The sequence below is a fragment of the Lemur catta genome, chromosome 6 (assembly GCF_020740605.2).
Source record: "Lemur catta isolate mLemCat1 chromosome 6, mLemCat1.pri, whole genome shotgun sequence".
NCBI classification, from domain to species: domain Eukaryota; kingdom Metazoa; phylum Chordata; class Mammalia; order Primates; family Lemuridae; genus Lemur; species Lemur catta.
The window spans coordinates 98,543,985-98,560,879 of record NC_059133.1 but is presented as its reverse complement, the minus strand read 5'-3'; the positions used below and the strand labels follow the sequence as shown (position 1 = coordinate 98,560,879).

The 16,895-nt window shown below is 51.5% G+C and overlaps 1 protein-coding gene across 2 annotated transcripts in view; it reads right to left on the bottom strand.

Annotated features, from left to right (window-relative positions):
- Positions 1 to 13,055: 13,055 nt before the first annotated feature.
- Positions 13,056 to 16,895, bottom strand: part of DCP1B (decapping mRNA 1B) — a 54,452-nt gene continuing 50,612 nt past the window's right edge. For both annotated transcript variants that reach the window (XM_045554648.1, XM_045554649.1), the window contains 2 exons: positions 15,086 to 15,334; positions 13,056 to 13,281 (listed from right to left, as the gene is read on the bottom strand). In XM_045554648.1, coding sequence (XP_045410604.1) covers positions 13,201 to 13,281; positions 15,086 to 15,334 — 330 coding nt within the window. In that variant the 3' untranslated portion in view covers positions 13,056 to 13,200. The remainder of the gene's footprint in view (positions 13,282 to 15,085; positions 15,335 to 16,895) is intronic.

The following is a 16,895-nucleotide window of genomic DNA, read 5'->3' as shown; positions in this document are numbered from 1 at the left end:
AAATTAATAACTTAGATTTTATTAAAATTTGAAACATTTGCATTGGTGTCAAAGATACCATTAAGAGAATGAAAAGGCCAATGGCAGACTGAAAGAATTTCTCTCTATATCCAATAAATTTCTATATCCAATAACTCACAGGAGAACATATAAAGAATTAAAACAAATCAATGTAGGAAAACAAATAGTCCAATTAAAAATAGGCAAAAAACTTGATCAAGCATTTCTCAGAAGACCACATATAAATAGCCACTATACACATATACAGCATATGTACCCAGCACCCATAGTTATCAGGGAAATTCGAACTAAAATCATAATGAGATACCACCCCCACCCCCTACCAGAATAGCTAAAAATAAAAGGCTGACAATTTTTGGAGTTGGCAAGGACGCATATCCAGTAGAATTCGCACGTGCTGCTGGCGGGAGTGTGCAATGGCACAGCATGCAGCACACCAGAGAGTGGGGAAAACCGACTCCGCTGCGCCCCGCAGTTCTGCCCGTGGGTCCGTACCGGGAAGGACACGCTCAGACGGCCACCGGAAGACGTGCACAAAAAATGTTGATAGTAGCTTTATTCTAAGAACCAAAAGGTTGGAAACAATCTGAGGTCTTCTATCGGTCCAACAGTTCAAATGTTCACACAATGATTTAAGAATTTTTTTTTTTTTTTTTTTTTTTTTTTTGAGACAGAGTGTCACTTTGTTGCCCAGGCTAGAGTGAGTGCCGTGGCGTCAGCCTCGCTCACAGCAACCTCAAACTCCTGGGCTTAAGCGATCCTACTGCCTCAGCCTCCCGAGTAGCTGGGACTACAGGCATGCGCCACCATGCCCGGCTAATTTTTTCTATATTTTTAGTTGTCCAGATAGTTTATTTCTATTTTTTTTTAGTAGAGACGGGGTCTCGCTCAGGCTGGTCTCGAACTCCTGACCTCGAGTGATCCACCCGCCTCGGCCTCCCAGAGGGCTAGGATTACAGGCGTGAGCCACCGCGCCGGCCAAGAATTGAACATAATGATGAGCAAAAGGAGCCGGACACGAAGGCTCCGCAACTGCGTTTCCGGAGTCGGGGAAGGGAGGTGAGGGCGGGAGTCCGCGCGGCGCCCGGGCCGCGTACTCGGCGGCCGTATGCGACGCCGCAGTGACAGTTAGAATACACTCCTGCGCACAAAACAGCACGCATTTCGTGAGAACACACAGAAGAGGAACGCATCAGCAGAGTAGAACGGCTGGGGGCTGTTAGGGAAGGGGAGTGGGGTGAGGACATGGAAGGGGAAGAAGGATCCGCAGAAGGTTCCTGTTTGTATGAACCGGAGAGCGCGACGAGCGCAGAGTTCCCGCCGGGCGGACGGAGACACGAGCGCGAGCGCGGCAGGACCACGGAGAGGGGAGAACCGGGAGCCAGAGCGACAGGGCGGTGGCGCCACGCCTCCCGGTGCCCGGACGGCGCGCAAGGCAGTGACAAACACGCAAGACAGAGCTCCTGACCCCGGTGGCCCGGGGCTGAGGCAGCGGCAGGCAAATCAGACCCGACTGGTGCCGAGCAGCTGCCCCCGGGCACGAGCCGCGCCCGCTTTCCAAGGCCCCAGGGCGGCGGCGCGGGTCAGGGCGCTTGGGCCCCGCCGGAGACCAGCCGCCGGCCGGGGGCCGTGATCTCGGCCGAATAGAAGCCTTTCCTACGTGAGTCATTGCAGCCACCATGACGTCCCTTGTGGGACAAAGCTTAGTCCAGAAGGACTCCCAATTTGTGGGATTTCAGTAACATAGTTGTGGGGTTGAATCGTGTCCCCTCTAAAATTCATATGTTGTTGTCCTAATCTCCAGTACCGCAGAATGTGACCTTATTTGGAAATAGGGTCATTGCAGATGTCACTTTTACGATGAAGTCACACTGGAGTAGGGTGGGCCCCGATCCACTGTGACCGATGTCCTTGTGAAAGGGGGAATGCACACGCGGACACGCGCGTGAGGAGGGCGGCATGTGACGATGGAGGCCGAGATGGGGTCCCTGCTTCTGCAGCCGGAGATCGCCAGGATGGCGCAGACCGCCGGGGCACGGGCACGGCACGGACCGGCTTCTCCTCACCCCACCGGGAAGGAGCCGACCCCGCTGACGGCGTCCCCGCAGACCTGCGGCCCGCGTTTCCCGCCCAGGCCCCAGCCTGTGGCACTTCAGGGGGGCCGCGCAGGACAGTGATGCGGTGGCTGACACGGGCTGATGCACCTCCCTGCCTGGTCCCGGCCGGCCCGACTAACCCCCCCCCACCCCCACAGGAGAAACAAATAAAGGATTGTTTCTTCCCAGCGTGGGAGAGGACTTAGCTGAAGCACGCAGAGCACTCGGGAGTGGGTTTTTGGCAAACGGAAACGGGGGAGGCGGGAGTGGGTGAGGGTCGCATGGGGGGAAGCGAAGAGGCTCTGCCTCTGTCTCCGGCTGCGGAGCGCCCACCGGGCCCTGCCGTGGGGCCAGACCACGGGGCGGGTGCCCAGGGCTGCTTGGGGTGGAGTCGGCAAAGGTTGGCTGTGAAGGGGGCCAGAGCGTGCTGGAAATGGGCTGTGGAGAGCATGTGTGTGCACACGCACATGTGTGCATGTGTATGCATGTAGGAGTGAATGTGCATGTATTTATATAACGTGTGTGTATGTGAGGGTATATGTACGTGAATGTGTATGTGCATGTGTGTGCATGTATTGCATTTGTGTACTGTGTATGTGTGTGAGTGAATGTGTGTATGCACGTGTGTTTATGCATGTATATGTGCCATTTGTGTGTATTGTATGTGTGCGTGTACGTGCATGTGCGCACTGTTTGCCTGAGACATTAAAGAGAAACCAGGGGAGGCAGCAGCAGGGGTAGCTGGTCCTTTAACGAAGGCCCAAGCTCATCCTCCCTCTCCTCCCGGGCTGCTGTGAGGCTCCCTTAATTACAGCCCGGAATGCTTTCAGATGCTGGAAGAAGTGGCAGCTTTATAAATAAGCACAGACTTCTAAAGGTTGACTAATCCCCCAGGCCCAGAGGTGGGAGAGAGCTGTGCTGTGTTGGAGGAAGAGGCAACCTGAGTCACAGGGGTGGCTATGGCAGCACACCGAGGCTTTGGCCCCGCCCCTGACTGGCTGCTTCTCCACGGGCAGGTCACGACTCCTCCCTGGGCCTGTGTCTTCATCAGGAAAGTGAAAGGGTTGGATCATGACCTCGCAAGAGCTTTTCTCATGCTCTCGTTTTATAAAGTGGCTGTGGCCAGGGTCACAGAGCTGTCTGGAGATGAACACAGAGGGGCATTTGAGAGCAGCAGGCAGGGGCCACGCACAGGGACCTGTGTGGGGAGGCTTGCGCAGGTGAGTGCTCAGAGCTGGTCGATGGCAGAAGCAGCCGGGCCTGCAGAGCCGCCCCATGCCCAGGCCCCCTCTCTGGGACGGAGGGGCCTGTCTGCAGGTGGTGGCAGAGGTGGGGAAAGTGGTGGCCATTTACATGTGGGACCAGCAGCCCCTTGGCAGTGAGCTTCCCTAAACTTCCTTCCTAAGCAGAAGGGAGGACCCAAAAGGAGAAGGGGCTGGATGTTGAGACTGGAGAAACCATGTCTGGCACAGACCCTTCATGACAGAGGAAGCCGCGGCTGGGAGTGCCACCTGGCCTGGCTCCACTCACGCAGCGGAGCGATGGTGGAGCCAGGCCCGGAGCTCTGCCCTGGCGCTGGGCGCTGCTGGTCCGCCGTCTGCCTGCATCCGGGCTCAGTCGAAGGCAGATGCTAACTGCACGGCTGCACAAGGGTCTAGAAGTTTGACAGGGCCTGTGCGGCCATGTGACAGTGACCACTGTCCCCACTTGCCCAGGACAGTCTAACTTTATGCCTGTTGTCTGGGGTGGTGATCAAGTTCACACCCAGAAGTACCCTAGTCCAGCTGCTGAATTACGTGGTCACCCACATGGACAACTGGGTGACACTATAGAAGAAAGACTCAAATTTCGAGAATCCTTGACTTTGAGAAGGGAAAAAAACCTCTGTTCACTGCAAAATCCCTCCAAAATGTCCTGCGGGCTTCAGCTGGAGTCACGTGAGGGAGAAATCCTTCTTCGTTCCCCTGTATTAGAGTGGGGTGTGGTGGAAGGAGGGAAGGGACCTCGGTATCTGAGTTAGAGAAGGCTCCCTGGGACCCAAAGTCACAGTTGCTGAAGGTACTCACCCATAAACACGTCCTTCCTGCCGGGTTCCCGGGGCTCCTGAGTGTGGCACTGCAACCAGCTCTTCAGACGTGAGGTGTTAGTTTTTACTAACAAGTCCAGCTACCTTCCCCTATAAATAGAGCAACCGAGGTGTGGGGTGGGGGGAAGGATCACGACCTGTTAGCAGCAAAGCCCGAGCTGGGCCCCAGGCATGCTGGGCCTTGCGTCCTCCGCAGGAGGCTGCCTGTGTGCTTGGCAGTGCCCATTCAGATGGGGCAGGGCACCCACTGGCAGCAGGGTCTGGGCAGTGGGAGCAGAGGGAGCAGCCCCCAGCCCTCCACACCACCCCCCCTTCAATCCATGCAGCCCGGTGCAGGTCCCCATGCAGGTCCCCATGCAGGAGCCACAGCTGGAGGGGTAGACGGGCTCCCAGGGCTCCCTGAGCTGCCTGTCTGGGAAGCTGTGCCAGAGACACCACCCTGTCCACCCGGGGAGGCGGGAAGCTTCCAGGAGAGGCTTTGCTGAGAGCCACAGATGGTCACTGGGGCTGTGGGGCCCTTTGCTGACACCCAGGGCACAGCAGGGCCACGTGCTCGTGAATGCTGGGGGCGGGCCCTGGGAGGCCGCCTATCTGGGCCCCTGGGGCCCAGACGCCCTCATCTCTGTGGCTGGCCCTGTTCTGCTGACATTGGCTCTAGGGGCATCTGGGTTTGGGGGGTACATGCCAGGGCCCTCCTTCCCCCGAGGCTGGGCGGCCCGCACGCTCAGCCACGCTACTGCTGCGCCTACTCCTGTGCTCCACTCGGGCCGGTGGGAGGAGCAGCTCTGTCTCGGGGTGGACGGAGTGAGACGGTGCAATCAAGAAGAAATAACTTCTTTGAGTTTCAGGCTCCTCAGTGTGAAATGCAGGAAACAGCGCACCGTGCAGGGTTTCAGCGAGGGACAAATATGTTAAGGGCCAAGAATGTACCGGGTGTATATGGCAAGCTTACTCGGTGGTATCCGCTGCTGTTACTAACTCTAGCCAGCGTTTCTTCATTTACTCTCACTGTCATCAGCCTAGCGACCTGAGCGAGGACCCTGGCGGTCATCTTGGCTTCTCCCGTACCATCCACGGATGACCAATAACTAAATCTTGCCAATTTTGCTTCCTAAATATTTCTTAAACCCGTCCTTTTTTTGTTTAAAATCTTAACGACCGTCGCCTTGGATCAAGCCACCATCCTTTCCCACCTGGGCTGCTGCAGCTGCCCACTCGCAGCCCCACCACGCCCCAAACCCCTGTCGCCTGCCGCTGATGCAGAGCTGACCGTGACCCTCCTGCCAGAGTCCCCTGTGGACACCCACTGCCCTAGACTGGGACTTTCCAGCCACATCTCCCACCAGTCTCTGCCTTTTAATTTACATTTCAGCCACCGAATGGCTTGTATTCTACCTCCTTCCCACCCAGTCCCACACATGTACACATTTGTACAAACACACGCACACACACACCACTACTGCTGCTTGCTTTCCTATCTTTGCTCATGCCACACTTTCTGCCTTAAATGCCTGCTTCCCCCCACCTTCCCACTCTCCCCTGCCCTTTGAGAGCAGCTTAGGCATCACCCCTTCCCTCAAGGCCTCCCCAGCCTCCTAGTTGCCGTAGGAGCTTCACGGTAGCCTGTGCATACCAGTGATCGTCCCTGTAATGGTTTGGTTTGTTTGTTTGAAATGGGGTCTCACTCTGTTGCCCTGGCTAGAGTGCAGTGGCGTCATCATAGCCCACTGCAGCCTCAAACTCCTCGGCTCAAGCGATCCTCCTGCCTCAGCCTCCAGAGCACTAGCATTACAAGCGTGAGCCACCGTGCCTGGCCTTTATAATGTTGTCTTGTAATTAATTAGTCTCCCTCCAACCTGGACTGTGACATACTTGGGGCAACCACCAGGTCTTGCTTGTCCCTGTGTCTGCAGCGCCACCCATGGCCCACGCCGGGGGCTCGCTGCGGCTTGCTCAGCGAGTGAACAAAGTGGCCCAAACGCGGCACATGGTGGAGTCTGGGGAAAGGCGGCTCCTTTCCAAGGTATGGGAAAGACGGCTGTGCCTTCTGGGCGCATGAAACAGACCAAGGCATGATCCTGACATCTCAGTGAAAGAAGACTAAGGGGGTTAAACAAGCGACGAGGAGGAGGAGACATTTCCGGAAACCCAAAGCCAGGCACAGCTGCCTCTTACCTCACCCGGGCAAGACGCAGCCTCTGGCGGGTCTCGGATGTGACGCGCCCGCCGGGCGAGCCTGCAGAACAGAGCCCCTCGTCCTTCCAGGGCCCGTTATTGGTGGATTTTCTGTCCACCTCAGACTCAGGAAATGTGGGGAACCACTGTTCTCACAGCAGGGAATAAAACCTACAGGACTCATGACCCTGGAGAAGTGCTATGAGCAGAAAATATAAAAACATCAGAATCATTCTGGACAGACCCATGGCAGAGCTGTAAGGCAGTGACGAGAAGCTGGGAGACACGGACCCTTACGGGCGAGAGAGCCAGCTCTTCCCGCGGCACGTCCCACAGGGCTGGCGTCCAACAGCCAGCTGCAGAGCGTGGACAGTCTGGTGACAAACACCACGGAAGTGCCCCCGGTCCTCATGCGGTTGGGGAGACAGGTGGTGGCTGGCGGGAGCCGAGTCCCGCGGCATCACGTGGGAAAGGGGCTCCTGGCAGCCTGTGTCTTGGCTCTTCCAGCTTGGCCTTTCGAGCCTTGACCTGTGCAGGTCCTCGATGTGCTGGGAAAGCCACGCCTGGCGTGGCCTGGCGGACAGGTGGCAGGTAGGCGCTGGAGCTCCCACAGAACGTGTGCAGGCTGGAGGCCGCGCAGCCTCCATGGCAACACGAGGACGGCCACTCTACCCGACAGCTGCCCAGATGGTCGCTCCGCACCTCCGCAGCTGGGAGCCCCCACCTGCTCTCACGGTGTCTGTCCCAGCGTCTGCCAGCTGCAGCGGGATGTCACACCGCGGCTTCTCACTCCGTATTTAGTGTCTTTCGAATGGACTCTCAAACCTTTAGGGAAATTCTTAGACTCCGACTCGCCACCGTGCGTCACCCACCCTTTCTCTTGCCTGTTCAGAACACTTTTCACTTCCTTCATGCTGTGCCCTTGGCTCCCTTGTCCGGGGCTTGGGTTTCCTGCTTCTCCCTCCTTTGGAAGCACAGCTGCACAGCTTGGGCTGTGCTCGGGCTCAGGGCCACGGGCCCATCTGCACGGCCCAGCCCGAGTGTCAGTCACCAGCAGCGCTCTGCTTTCCTCCTCCCCCCCACCCCCACACCCCAACGTTTTAAGACCACAGTCTACACATGCAGTTTTTATTTGTGTACCTTTCTTGGGGCTCTAAGGCTGTTGGAAGGCATTACTCATGACTCAGTTTGGTAAAAGTCTACCTAGATACTCAAGGTTGAGTTAAATATACCAAGTGTTTGTAACCACCTCTCTCACTCCCCTAATTGTAGAGGGAGGAGGGTGGCAGAGCATCTCAAATCTGAAAATCAAGTATTCAGCAAAATGTCGGGGTGGCCCACCATGTGCAGCCAGGCGACTTTACCTGGCGAAGTGTTGCCACAGCCTGCTGGCTGCACATGATAAATGTCACCTTGAAGACAGCTTCAGTTCTAAAGGCTGGGAGGCAAGCTGATTTCTTTGAAAAGAGAGGAGGCCCGTGTCTGCAGAGAGCAGTTAGAAAACAGCGGCCGTCTGTCTATGCAGCCTGGAGACGTCACTCTTAAAACTGCACCCAACACCCCCGCCCTCCCCAACCCACCCCTACAAAGAACTGTCATTGCTGCTCAGTTCTGAGCTACTTGCCTCCCCTGCGTCTATGCTGACATATGGCTGAATAAGCAAAGCCTGGTGTCAGAGTGCTCATTTTTGACAGGACACCTCCCATCCTCAGGAGTACACACTCCAGGGAAACAGGCCTTAACGTGTGAACTGTTGGTCTTCTCTTACACCCAAGAGAACGAAGAGGGCTCGTGTTACTCAGTAGTTGGGGTTTCTTTAGGAGGAAAGGCCCTTCTTCTCTGATTGGTCACCATTCTCACTCAAGAGGAAGAAAGCAGAATCCTGTCCATCACGGGATATGAAAAGAGCAGGCAGCCAGCAGTGTTTGCAGGAAGAATGACCTTACCAGGTGCAAACGATTGATGATTGCATGGGCGGTCCTTCAGCCTGGGAGTTCTTTACCCTGAGCCGACCTTTTGAAAGGGATAGAAGCACCCAGCTGTAGGCTACACGTCAAGAAGGCTGCGTACCGTAACAGGCGGTTCTTGAAGATGCTAACAAAAGCTGCTCTTACTCTGCTATTATCACTGTGCCTGGCCTTCTGAATAGGGACATTGAACGGTGTGTTTCTTTTCAGAAGAAGGTCCAGGGAGCATGAATCCTAGCAAATACTAGGTTGGTGCAAAAGTAATTGCGGTTTTGGACTGTGAATTTTTTCTTTCTTTTTTTTTTTTTTTAAGACAGAGTCTCACCCTGTTGCCCGGGCTACAGTGCTGTGGCATCAGCCGAGCTCATAGCAACCTCAGACTCCTGGGCTCAAGCAATCCTCCTGCCTCAGCCTCCCAAGTAGCTGGGACTACAGGCATGTGCCACCATGCCTGGTTAATTTTTTCTATATATTTTTAGTTGTCCATCTAATTTCTTTCTATTTTTTTGTTTTAGTAGAGATGGGGTCTCACTCTTGCTCAGGCTGGTCTCGAACTCCTGAGCTGAAATGATCTGCCCCCCTCGGCTTCCTAGAGTGCTAGGATTACAGGCGTGAGCCACTGCGCCCAGCCTTGGACTGTGAATTTTAAATCATTATGAGTAGGCTCAAATACATCTTTATTAATCAAAACAGGAACCATTACAATCAACACATTTTTGCCGACAAGAAATAAGTTTGTTTATCCCTATAGTGTAATAATCCATGCTTCGGGATTCAACGAACTCTTGGAGATCATTTTCTGCATCCTGCTGGTTGTGGAAGCGTTTTCCCTGCAAGAAGTTGAGATGCTTGAAGAAGTGGTAGTCGGCTGATGACAGGTCAGGTGAATATATGGTGGATGAGGCAAAACTTCGTAGCCCAATTTGTTCAACCTTTGAAGCGTTGGTTGTGCGATGTGTGGTCGGGTGCTGTCATGGAGGAGAATTGGGCCCTTCCTGTTGACTAATGCCGGCTGCAGGAGTTGCAGTTTTCGGTGCATCTCATCGATTTGCTGAGCAGACGTCTCAGATGTGATGGTTTCTTCAGGATTCAGAAAGCTGTAGTGGATCAGACGGGCAGCAGACCGCCAAACAGTGACCACGACCTTTTTCTGGTGCAAGTTTGGCTTTGGGAAGTGCTTTGGAGCTGCTTCTGGGTCCAGCCACTGAGCTGGTCGCCACTGGTTGTCATATAAAATCCACTTTTCGTGTCACCTCACAATCCAGTCAAGAAACGGTTCGTTATTGTTGTGTACAATAAGAGAAGACGACACTTCAAAATGATTATTTCTTTGATTTTCGGTCAGCTCATGGAAAAGCACTTATGGAGCTTTTTCTCCTTTCCAAGTTGCTTCAAATGCCCAATGACTATAGAATGGTCGACGCTGAGTCTTCAGCAACTTCTTGTATACTTGTAAGAGGATCAGCTTCATTGATGGTTCTCAGTTGGTTGTTGTCAACTTCCGATGGCTGGCCACTGCACGCCTCATCTTCAAGCCTCTTATCTCCTTTGCAAAACTTCTTGCACCCCCACTGCACCGTACATTCGTTAGCAGTTCCTGGGCCAAATGCGTTGTCGATGTTGTGAGTTGTCTCTGCTGCTTTAGGACCCATTTTGAACTCCAATAAGAAAATCACTTGAATTTGCTTTTTGTTTAACAACATTTCCATAGTCTAAAATAAATACAAAATAAACAGCAAGTAATAAGTTATTAGCAAAACAATAAAGTGAGAAATGTGCATTAAAATAATGTATAACATAACCATATTTAAGAACGTATTCCAATATCAAATGGCAAATTTCAACAATGCTAAAACCACAATTACTTTTGCACCATCCTTCTCCAGCTTTGCAATTAAAATGGCACTTTACCCATAAACGCAGGGGCTGTAACAATACTGACAGAACACTGTCAGTGCATAATAGTACTGTTGGGTTACACTGACATCTGTCTTAAAGAGCTTGTGGCACTTCCTCTGCAAGGAAGTGGTGTTACTGTTTTCATTCCATTGACAAAGAGGTGAAGGGGGGAAGCGGGTGTAGAGAAGGGAGCACAGACACCTGAATGCCAGCATCAGACTAAGCACTCGCACGTGAGGCAGCTGCAGGCCTCTCTTGACAGCTGAGTCCTGGGCGTGTGGCATGGAGGAGCCGTATGATGTATGTTGGTCCTATTTCATCCTCATAAGCTGCAGTCCCCAACCCCCAGGCTGTCCATGGTCTGTTAGGAAATGGGCCCCACGCATCCCCACCTGAGCTCCACACCACCTCCCACGACACCCCAACCCCTACCTCTGGTCCGTGGAAAAACTGTCTTCCATGAAACAACCAGTCCCTGGTGCCAAAAAGGTTGGGGACTGCTGCTCATAAGGACCCTGTGAGGGTCTTTTGTTTTACAAATGAGAAAATAGCATCTCAGAGAGATTCATTTGTCTAGGAATTGAAGGCAGGTCTGTCTGACTCAGAGGCTATGTGCTCCGTCCTCTATCACAGACAGCTCTGACCTCTGTAACTTCTACAAGGTTGGAACCCACTGCATTGGATAATGCTGCCTCTGTGAGCAAATATCTCCAAATTCCACCTGAAATTCAACTAGGTTAAAACTGCTGCCTGGGAGCCAGTGACACCTTAAGAGTACCATTTGTGATCGTCTCAGAATTCAGGGTGAGAGTGGGAAGAAGAAAAGATAATTTATTTTTGAAATCTATGAGTGCCTTAGATAACCCTTTTGATCTATTTCTTGGACTCTCTAGAGAAAGCTCTTTGTACAAAGAAGCTCTCACCTGCTTTGCTGTACAGAAGAAGTGAGCACTCCACCACACTGTCCTCTAAAAGAGTGACATAGTCTTTGGTCTAAATGAATTGGGCCTGTTACTTTTGAAGTGATTTATTCCAGTAAAAGATGGAGAATTTATTATTTTTCAAAAAGACCACTGTGGCATTGACCTAAAAAGGCCTGACTGGAGCCTGCAGGGTGGGGCTGGCCACGCTGGGCCCATCACACCAGCACACGGCACCTTTTCACATTAGGTGCTGCAGCTGATATTTCTGTTTATTTATCCAACTCTGAAGTAAAGAAGAAATATTTCATGAAACTAGTCATTCACTACTGCAAATATATTAGAAACATTAAAAATAGAATTCATCTCTCCATAGCTAGAGAAGTAACTCTAAACATATAATTAAGAGTAAAGAGATTTTTTTAAAAGCTGGCCAGCAGTCAAGTATATCATTGATTTTGTTCCACTTTTTGTGCACGTGTTGCTGAAGCAAGCACTGTTACTGATTTTGGGATAATAGAGTCATATGTGTCTCTCTTCTCACTCCATTCTCCTTATAAGAACATTGAGATACTACATATGCAATTATTAATTTCAAGTATTTTGTGAGAACTTCATGTGGGTTTATCACTGGGCTAGATGTTGTAGGAGATATCAAAGAAACAAAAGAACTTGTCCCTTCCTTAATGTCAGAGGAAAACACAGTAGACTCCTCAGCTAAAGTATGGCATGCAACAAGGGGTCAGGAAAAGGGAAATCCTTTTCCACTCACCTTTTCTTAGAAGAAAAAGTGGGCTCCTGCAGGAGAGCAGGAGAGCGGGGGAGATGGTGCTCCAGTGAACCTTCTGCTCGGGTGGGGCTGGGTGAAGGCCGAAAGCTTAAAGTCCAAGTCTAGGTATCAGAAACTGAAAGGAAACCTATCTTCTTCATATCTTCATTTATGAACTATAAAATAAGAATAAAACCTGTCTGCTGTGCAGTTATCCAAAGATGTTTTCATGATCCAAGAATAAAAAGGGCTATAGAAATGCACAGCTTTATTTATTACTAAGACTCAGCAGGGACTAATTCCCATATATAACTCTTTTGGGCCTTAACAGCTTGGCAAGGGCTCTCCTGACTCCTTCCAAGATTAAGCTCCTCATCTCTGTGCACGTAAAAATCAATCTGCTACATAGCTTGAAGAATCCTTGTCATTATGCCCCTGAACACCCACTGACCATTCGTACAGACCAGGAAAAGGCTTTACAATCTTCTGTGACCTCCCCCCAGCATGTTCTGCTGAGAAGGCTCGAATGTGCATTTGGAAGCACAGGCAGGCACACCTGGCTGCTTGGGTCTGAAAGAACAACACGAGCTGGGACAGGCGAAGTGCTGCCGGAAATCTGGGCCATCTGTGGACTCCTAGAACAACCGTCCTCTAGAAACTAGCTATAAATACCTTTAGAAATAATTTCCTTTCAAAGGACTGGGTAAAACATGCCAACTGGATTTTTACAAATGAAAGGTTTACTTTGGTGAAAGGCCATCATCGCATCCAAAGGGTCGTTAACATCTTTGTAGTTAACTCGTGGGATGACACTGCCCCCTGGTGGCGGGCACGCACTGCGCACACGGAGTCCCGCAGCAGGGAGGTCACATGCTGTGTTCAAAGCTTACCCAGAGCTATTAATAAACACATAGTTAAACTAAGCTCCAAGAACAGCCCTTCCTACAGAGGAGCTGACTTCTTCTAAAAATGGTCCCATACGTGTAATAAAAAAATAAATTAAGGTTGTGTGCTCTGAGCAAAGGACATTCCTACCCACTCAATTCTTATACCAGGTGTACTGAAGGATGTGATTTAAAAAAACAAAACAAAAACAAACACAAAAAACCACTTGACTATACCAAAAAAGTCTGAAACATTTTACTTCATATTACATATACTTTTTTAAAATGGCAGAAACATTTAGGGTCACACCAGTTGACGATGAAAGAACCTTGTGCTGGAATTCTAGAAGGACCATGAAAATCAGTTGTAAAACGATTTTCCTTCACATAGTCTTTTTCATGGCTGCTTGTGTCATGCTGAAGAGATAGGCTTCATAGATTATATTTAAAAAGTTGTCGTCGTTCTGGAAAACAAAATCAAAAGACCCAAAGAAATGTAATTTAGTTGGCAGAAACACAAGTCTCCTCTGTCTTGGAGCTGAGTTGGCATTTGGATGCTAGGATGCGCATCTGTCCTGTTTGGTCTACCAGCTGGTGGCTTTTAACTGCATGTGTGAATGGTACGTGGGGTTGGAGGCAAGGCCAGACGGAGCTGCTGGTTTCCAACGGTCAGTGTGTGAAGCAGCAAGTGCTCATCCCATGCAGACCGACGGGCAACCCTGCAGGCGGCAGCATGGAACAAGGTTTGCTCGAGAAAGGCCTGGGTCTGCCGCGTGCAAGACACAGGTCTCCAGCAGACGGGTGCACTGGGAGGGCAGGATCCAGGTCGGCGCTCTCAGTTTGCCTGAGATTGCCGTGGTTCTCACAGGCCCTCCACGCCGCCCACAATGTGTCTACTTTGTTTTTGGCCTTACTTAGGGTTCCACTCACAATAGGCTTCATCGGTATCTCATAAAAGCCAGTATAATCCTTCCCATGAGTTATGGAAAATTTCTGGCCTCGGCAAGTGGGCAAGAGTTAGGCTGGTAGTCTCTGGGCTCTTTTGCCTGGCTGAGGGGTGAGAGGGAATCATGATCTAATCAGTGGTTTTCTTTTGTTGGAGACAGAGTCTCTCACTGTGTTGCCCGGGCTAGAGTGCAGTGGTGTGTGTCATAATAGCTCACTGCAACCTCAAACTCCTGGGCTCAAGCGATCCTCCTGCCTCAGCCTCCCAGAGTGCTAGGAGTACCACCATGAGTCACCGAGCCCAGCCTGGTTTTCTTGATTTTTAATTCTAGATACTTCTCCCTCCCACTCAAATTCTGTAAAGTGTCAGTAATTCACCCACATTTCACATTCCCCCTTCACTGCCTCTTGGCACGCCACACACGGAGTTAGCATTATTCTCATGCAATGAAGAGCGTGATGCTATCCCTGTTTTCCCTGCAAAGTAGCCACAAAGTTCCTATGCAAGAGATTGTGTCTTAACAACAGGCGAAGACTGAAAACAGGCTGCTGAGGGACTCCTAGCAGTGTACCAGGAGGATGATGTACAGGGCACGGGAACAGTAAAATGCACGCAGAGCTGTGTGAGGCCTCAGGCCAGTCGCTCAGCCTCGGTTTCCTTGTCCGTAGAAAAGGAAAAATAATGGGGCTGTCGTAGAAGGACCAAATGAGTTGATATATATGTGCAGCACTTAAAACAGTGCCCAGCACACGACTGTTGTCTCATTATTTCATAGACAGGCGAGACCAGTGGCTGACAAGGAGTCTCATTACCAGGAGTCCTGATAATGAGCAGATTTCAAAAGTTTTGTTAAAATATGCCCTTGGCAGCCACAGCCATCCCTCGCTCCCGCACCTGTCTCCTCCTGTTCAGCAGCCTGCTGCATTCGCCCACCACGCTGCTCGCCCAGGCCTCTCTAACCCCTGCTGCCCACGGGCAAGTTCTCTGTTTCGGGCCCCTGCAGCACCCAGAGGCCTCTCGGTAGCGGCTTAATCATCAGCGGATGCTTCCTTCTTTTCCGATAGGTGACGAGGTGGAGGCTTTAGTCAATCCTCCAAATTACAAAATCCCTGAAGAGTCGGGACACCCAAAGCTGCCATCAGCGTTCTTGACGTCATTTCGCTGACTGAGCACAGGAGCCGTCGGGCTTTCGGTGGGTTGCTACCTCTTACTCTCAGGGAGGACTAAATAGGCAGCAGCTAGCTGAGTCTTTCCTTCACAGTTGCAACCAGTAGGTCAACGGGCTCGGGGAGGCAGGAAGGGAGACCACGTGCCCCTCTTACCTGAACGAGGTACAGCAGTGCTTCCTGCAGCTGCAGCTTGGTGAGCGGGCCGCGGGTGACCGCAGAGGGCTCCGGGCTCCGCACAGGCAGGAGAAGGCCGGTGGTGGCTACAGGTGGCTCTTGGCCCCCCGCAGGCGAGGGCCTGCCAGCCCTCTCCCTGGCTGGCGCAGAGGAGGACTGCGTGAACACCATAGGGGTCATGAGCAGAGAAGCAGCCGCTGCCACAGGGCTGTGCTGAGGTGAGCTGACCTGCGTAGAGCAGACACACACACACAGGGCGGGGTGAAGGGGCAGCTCGCTGGAACCCAGACAGCCAGATACAGAGGCCCCTCCCGGCAGGGGACACAGAGGAATTTAACTCTTAATTGTCTACAGCTCCACTAGGTAGGAAGAACTTAGAGGATCACTGATTCCTGCTCAGTTCCCCAAGTATTTCCCCTTCGTCGTTACTAGGCAGCTCTGGGAGAGTCTGCTGGGGTGGCCATGGCTCCCGCTGCATAAAACGCTTGGCCTCCTGAGGAGCATTTTATTTTCCAGGCCCGCCATCACTCTTTAGCAGCACGTGTTTGGGACGGTGGCCTTCTCTGCAGGCCTCGTTGTCCACTCCTCTGGCCTAAAGGTCTAACAACCCGCGCGAGCCGCTGCCTTTGCTTGCCAGGGGCACCCCATCCCCGGCCTGTCCCCCACCCCTCTCTGGGAGGGAGAGTGACTCGGGGGTCCGGCCCGGGCCCTCTTCTCACGGCCCGCTTGCTCATCCCGGCTGCGCTGCCGGCAGCCTCGGCACGGGCCTTGCGCGGTGCTGCCGGGACTGTGTGTCCGCGCGTCTGACCCCAGCCCAGCGTGCTGACAGCCTTCTCAGTTACGCAAGCGACATTCTGATCCCCACCTGCCTGACTCCTACAGCTATCATTCGTTTCTAACGCAGGTAAGAAAAAGAATGTTTTCTTTTTCTTTCTTTCTCCTTATACCGCAGAAGAACTCCTGAAAGCGAGATAAAAGTCCACCATCTAGAAGTTGCTATAATTTTATAATCACTCCCTTAGCATCTTTTTGAGCAAAAACTAGCCTAGCAGAAAATAGGTTGTTTGTTCCTTTTAACTCGTCCCTATGTGACATTTGGAGGAGGGGTGTTGAGACTCCTGCTCCCGGAGCGGGGTTCGCGGCATTAAGAGCACGGCGTGGGCTGACACAATGTGCACTTCCCCTACCTGGCTCTTGACATTTGTGAGTACTGAAAAGAAAAAAGAACTATACCTGCAGAAATTTAAGTCAGACTATTAACCCTAATTATCAAATTCTAATCAGCAAAGAGGAAAAAAAGCAGAAATTTTAAAGAGGGACAATATTACATTGAAGTGAAGATGAGGGTTAGTTGCCAATATTGTTTCTATATATAGGGACTCAGATCTGGGATTTTAATAAATAATACATGATAACACTTTGACTCAGGGGCTCACATATACAAAGACTCACAGGACATGCTTAAGATCCCTGTTTTCAAAAAAGTGAAAGATTTTTAAGGGACTATTAAAAGCTACATAACAAAAAGTCCAATGATATATGTGATAAGTAGGAAGAACTTTCCAATTTTTAAACCCAATGCATTTGCAATCCATTTGTATCAATCCAAAGGGAAAACCATTCAGAGGCTGGTCTCCAGGTGTTACCCACAGGCAGACAATCAAGAGCTTGTGGTTTTCTCAATGTTGCAAGTTATTGATGGATACAGAGAACCATCTTCTCTAAAGGAGAGAAAATTTCTAAATATTACAATATTTCCCCCTCTCTGGCAGTTTGTGGGGGTGCACGG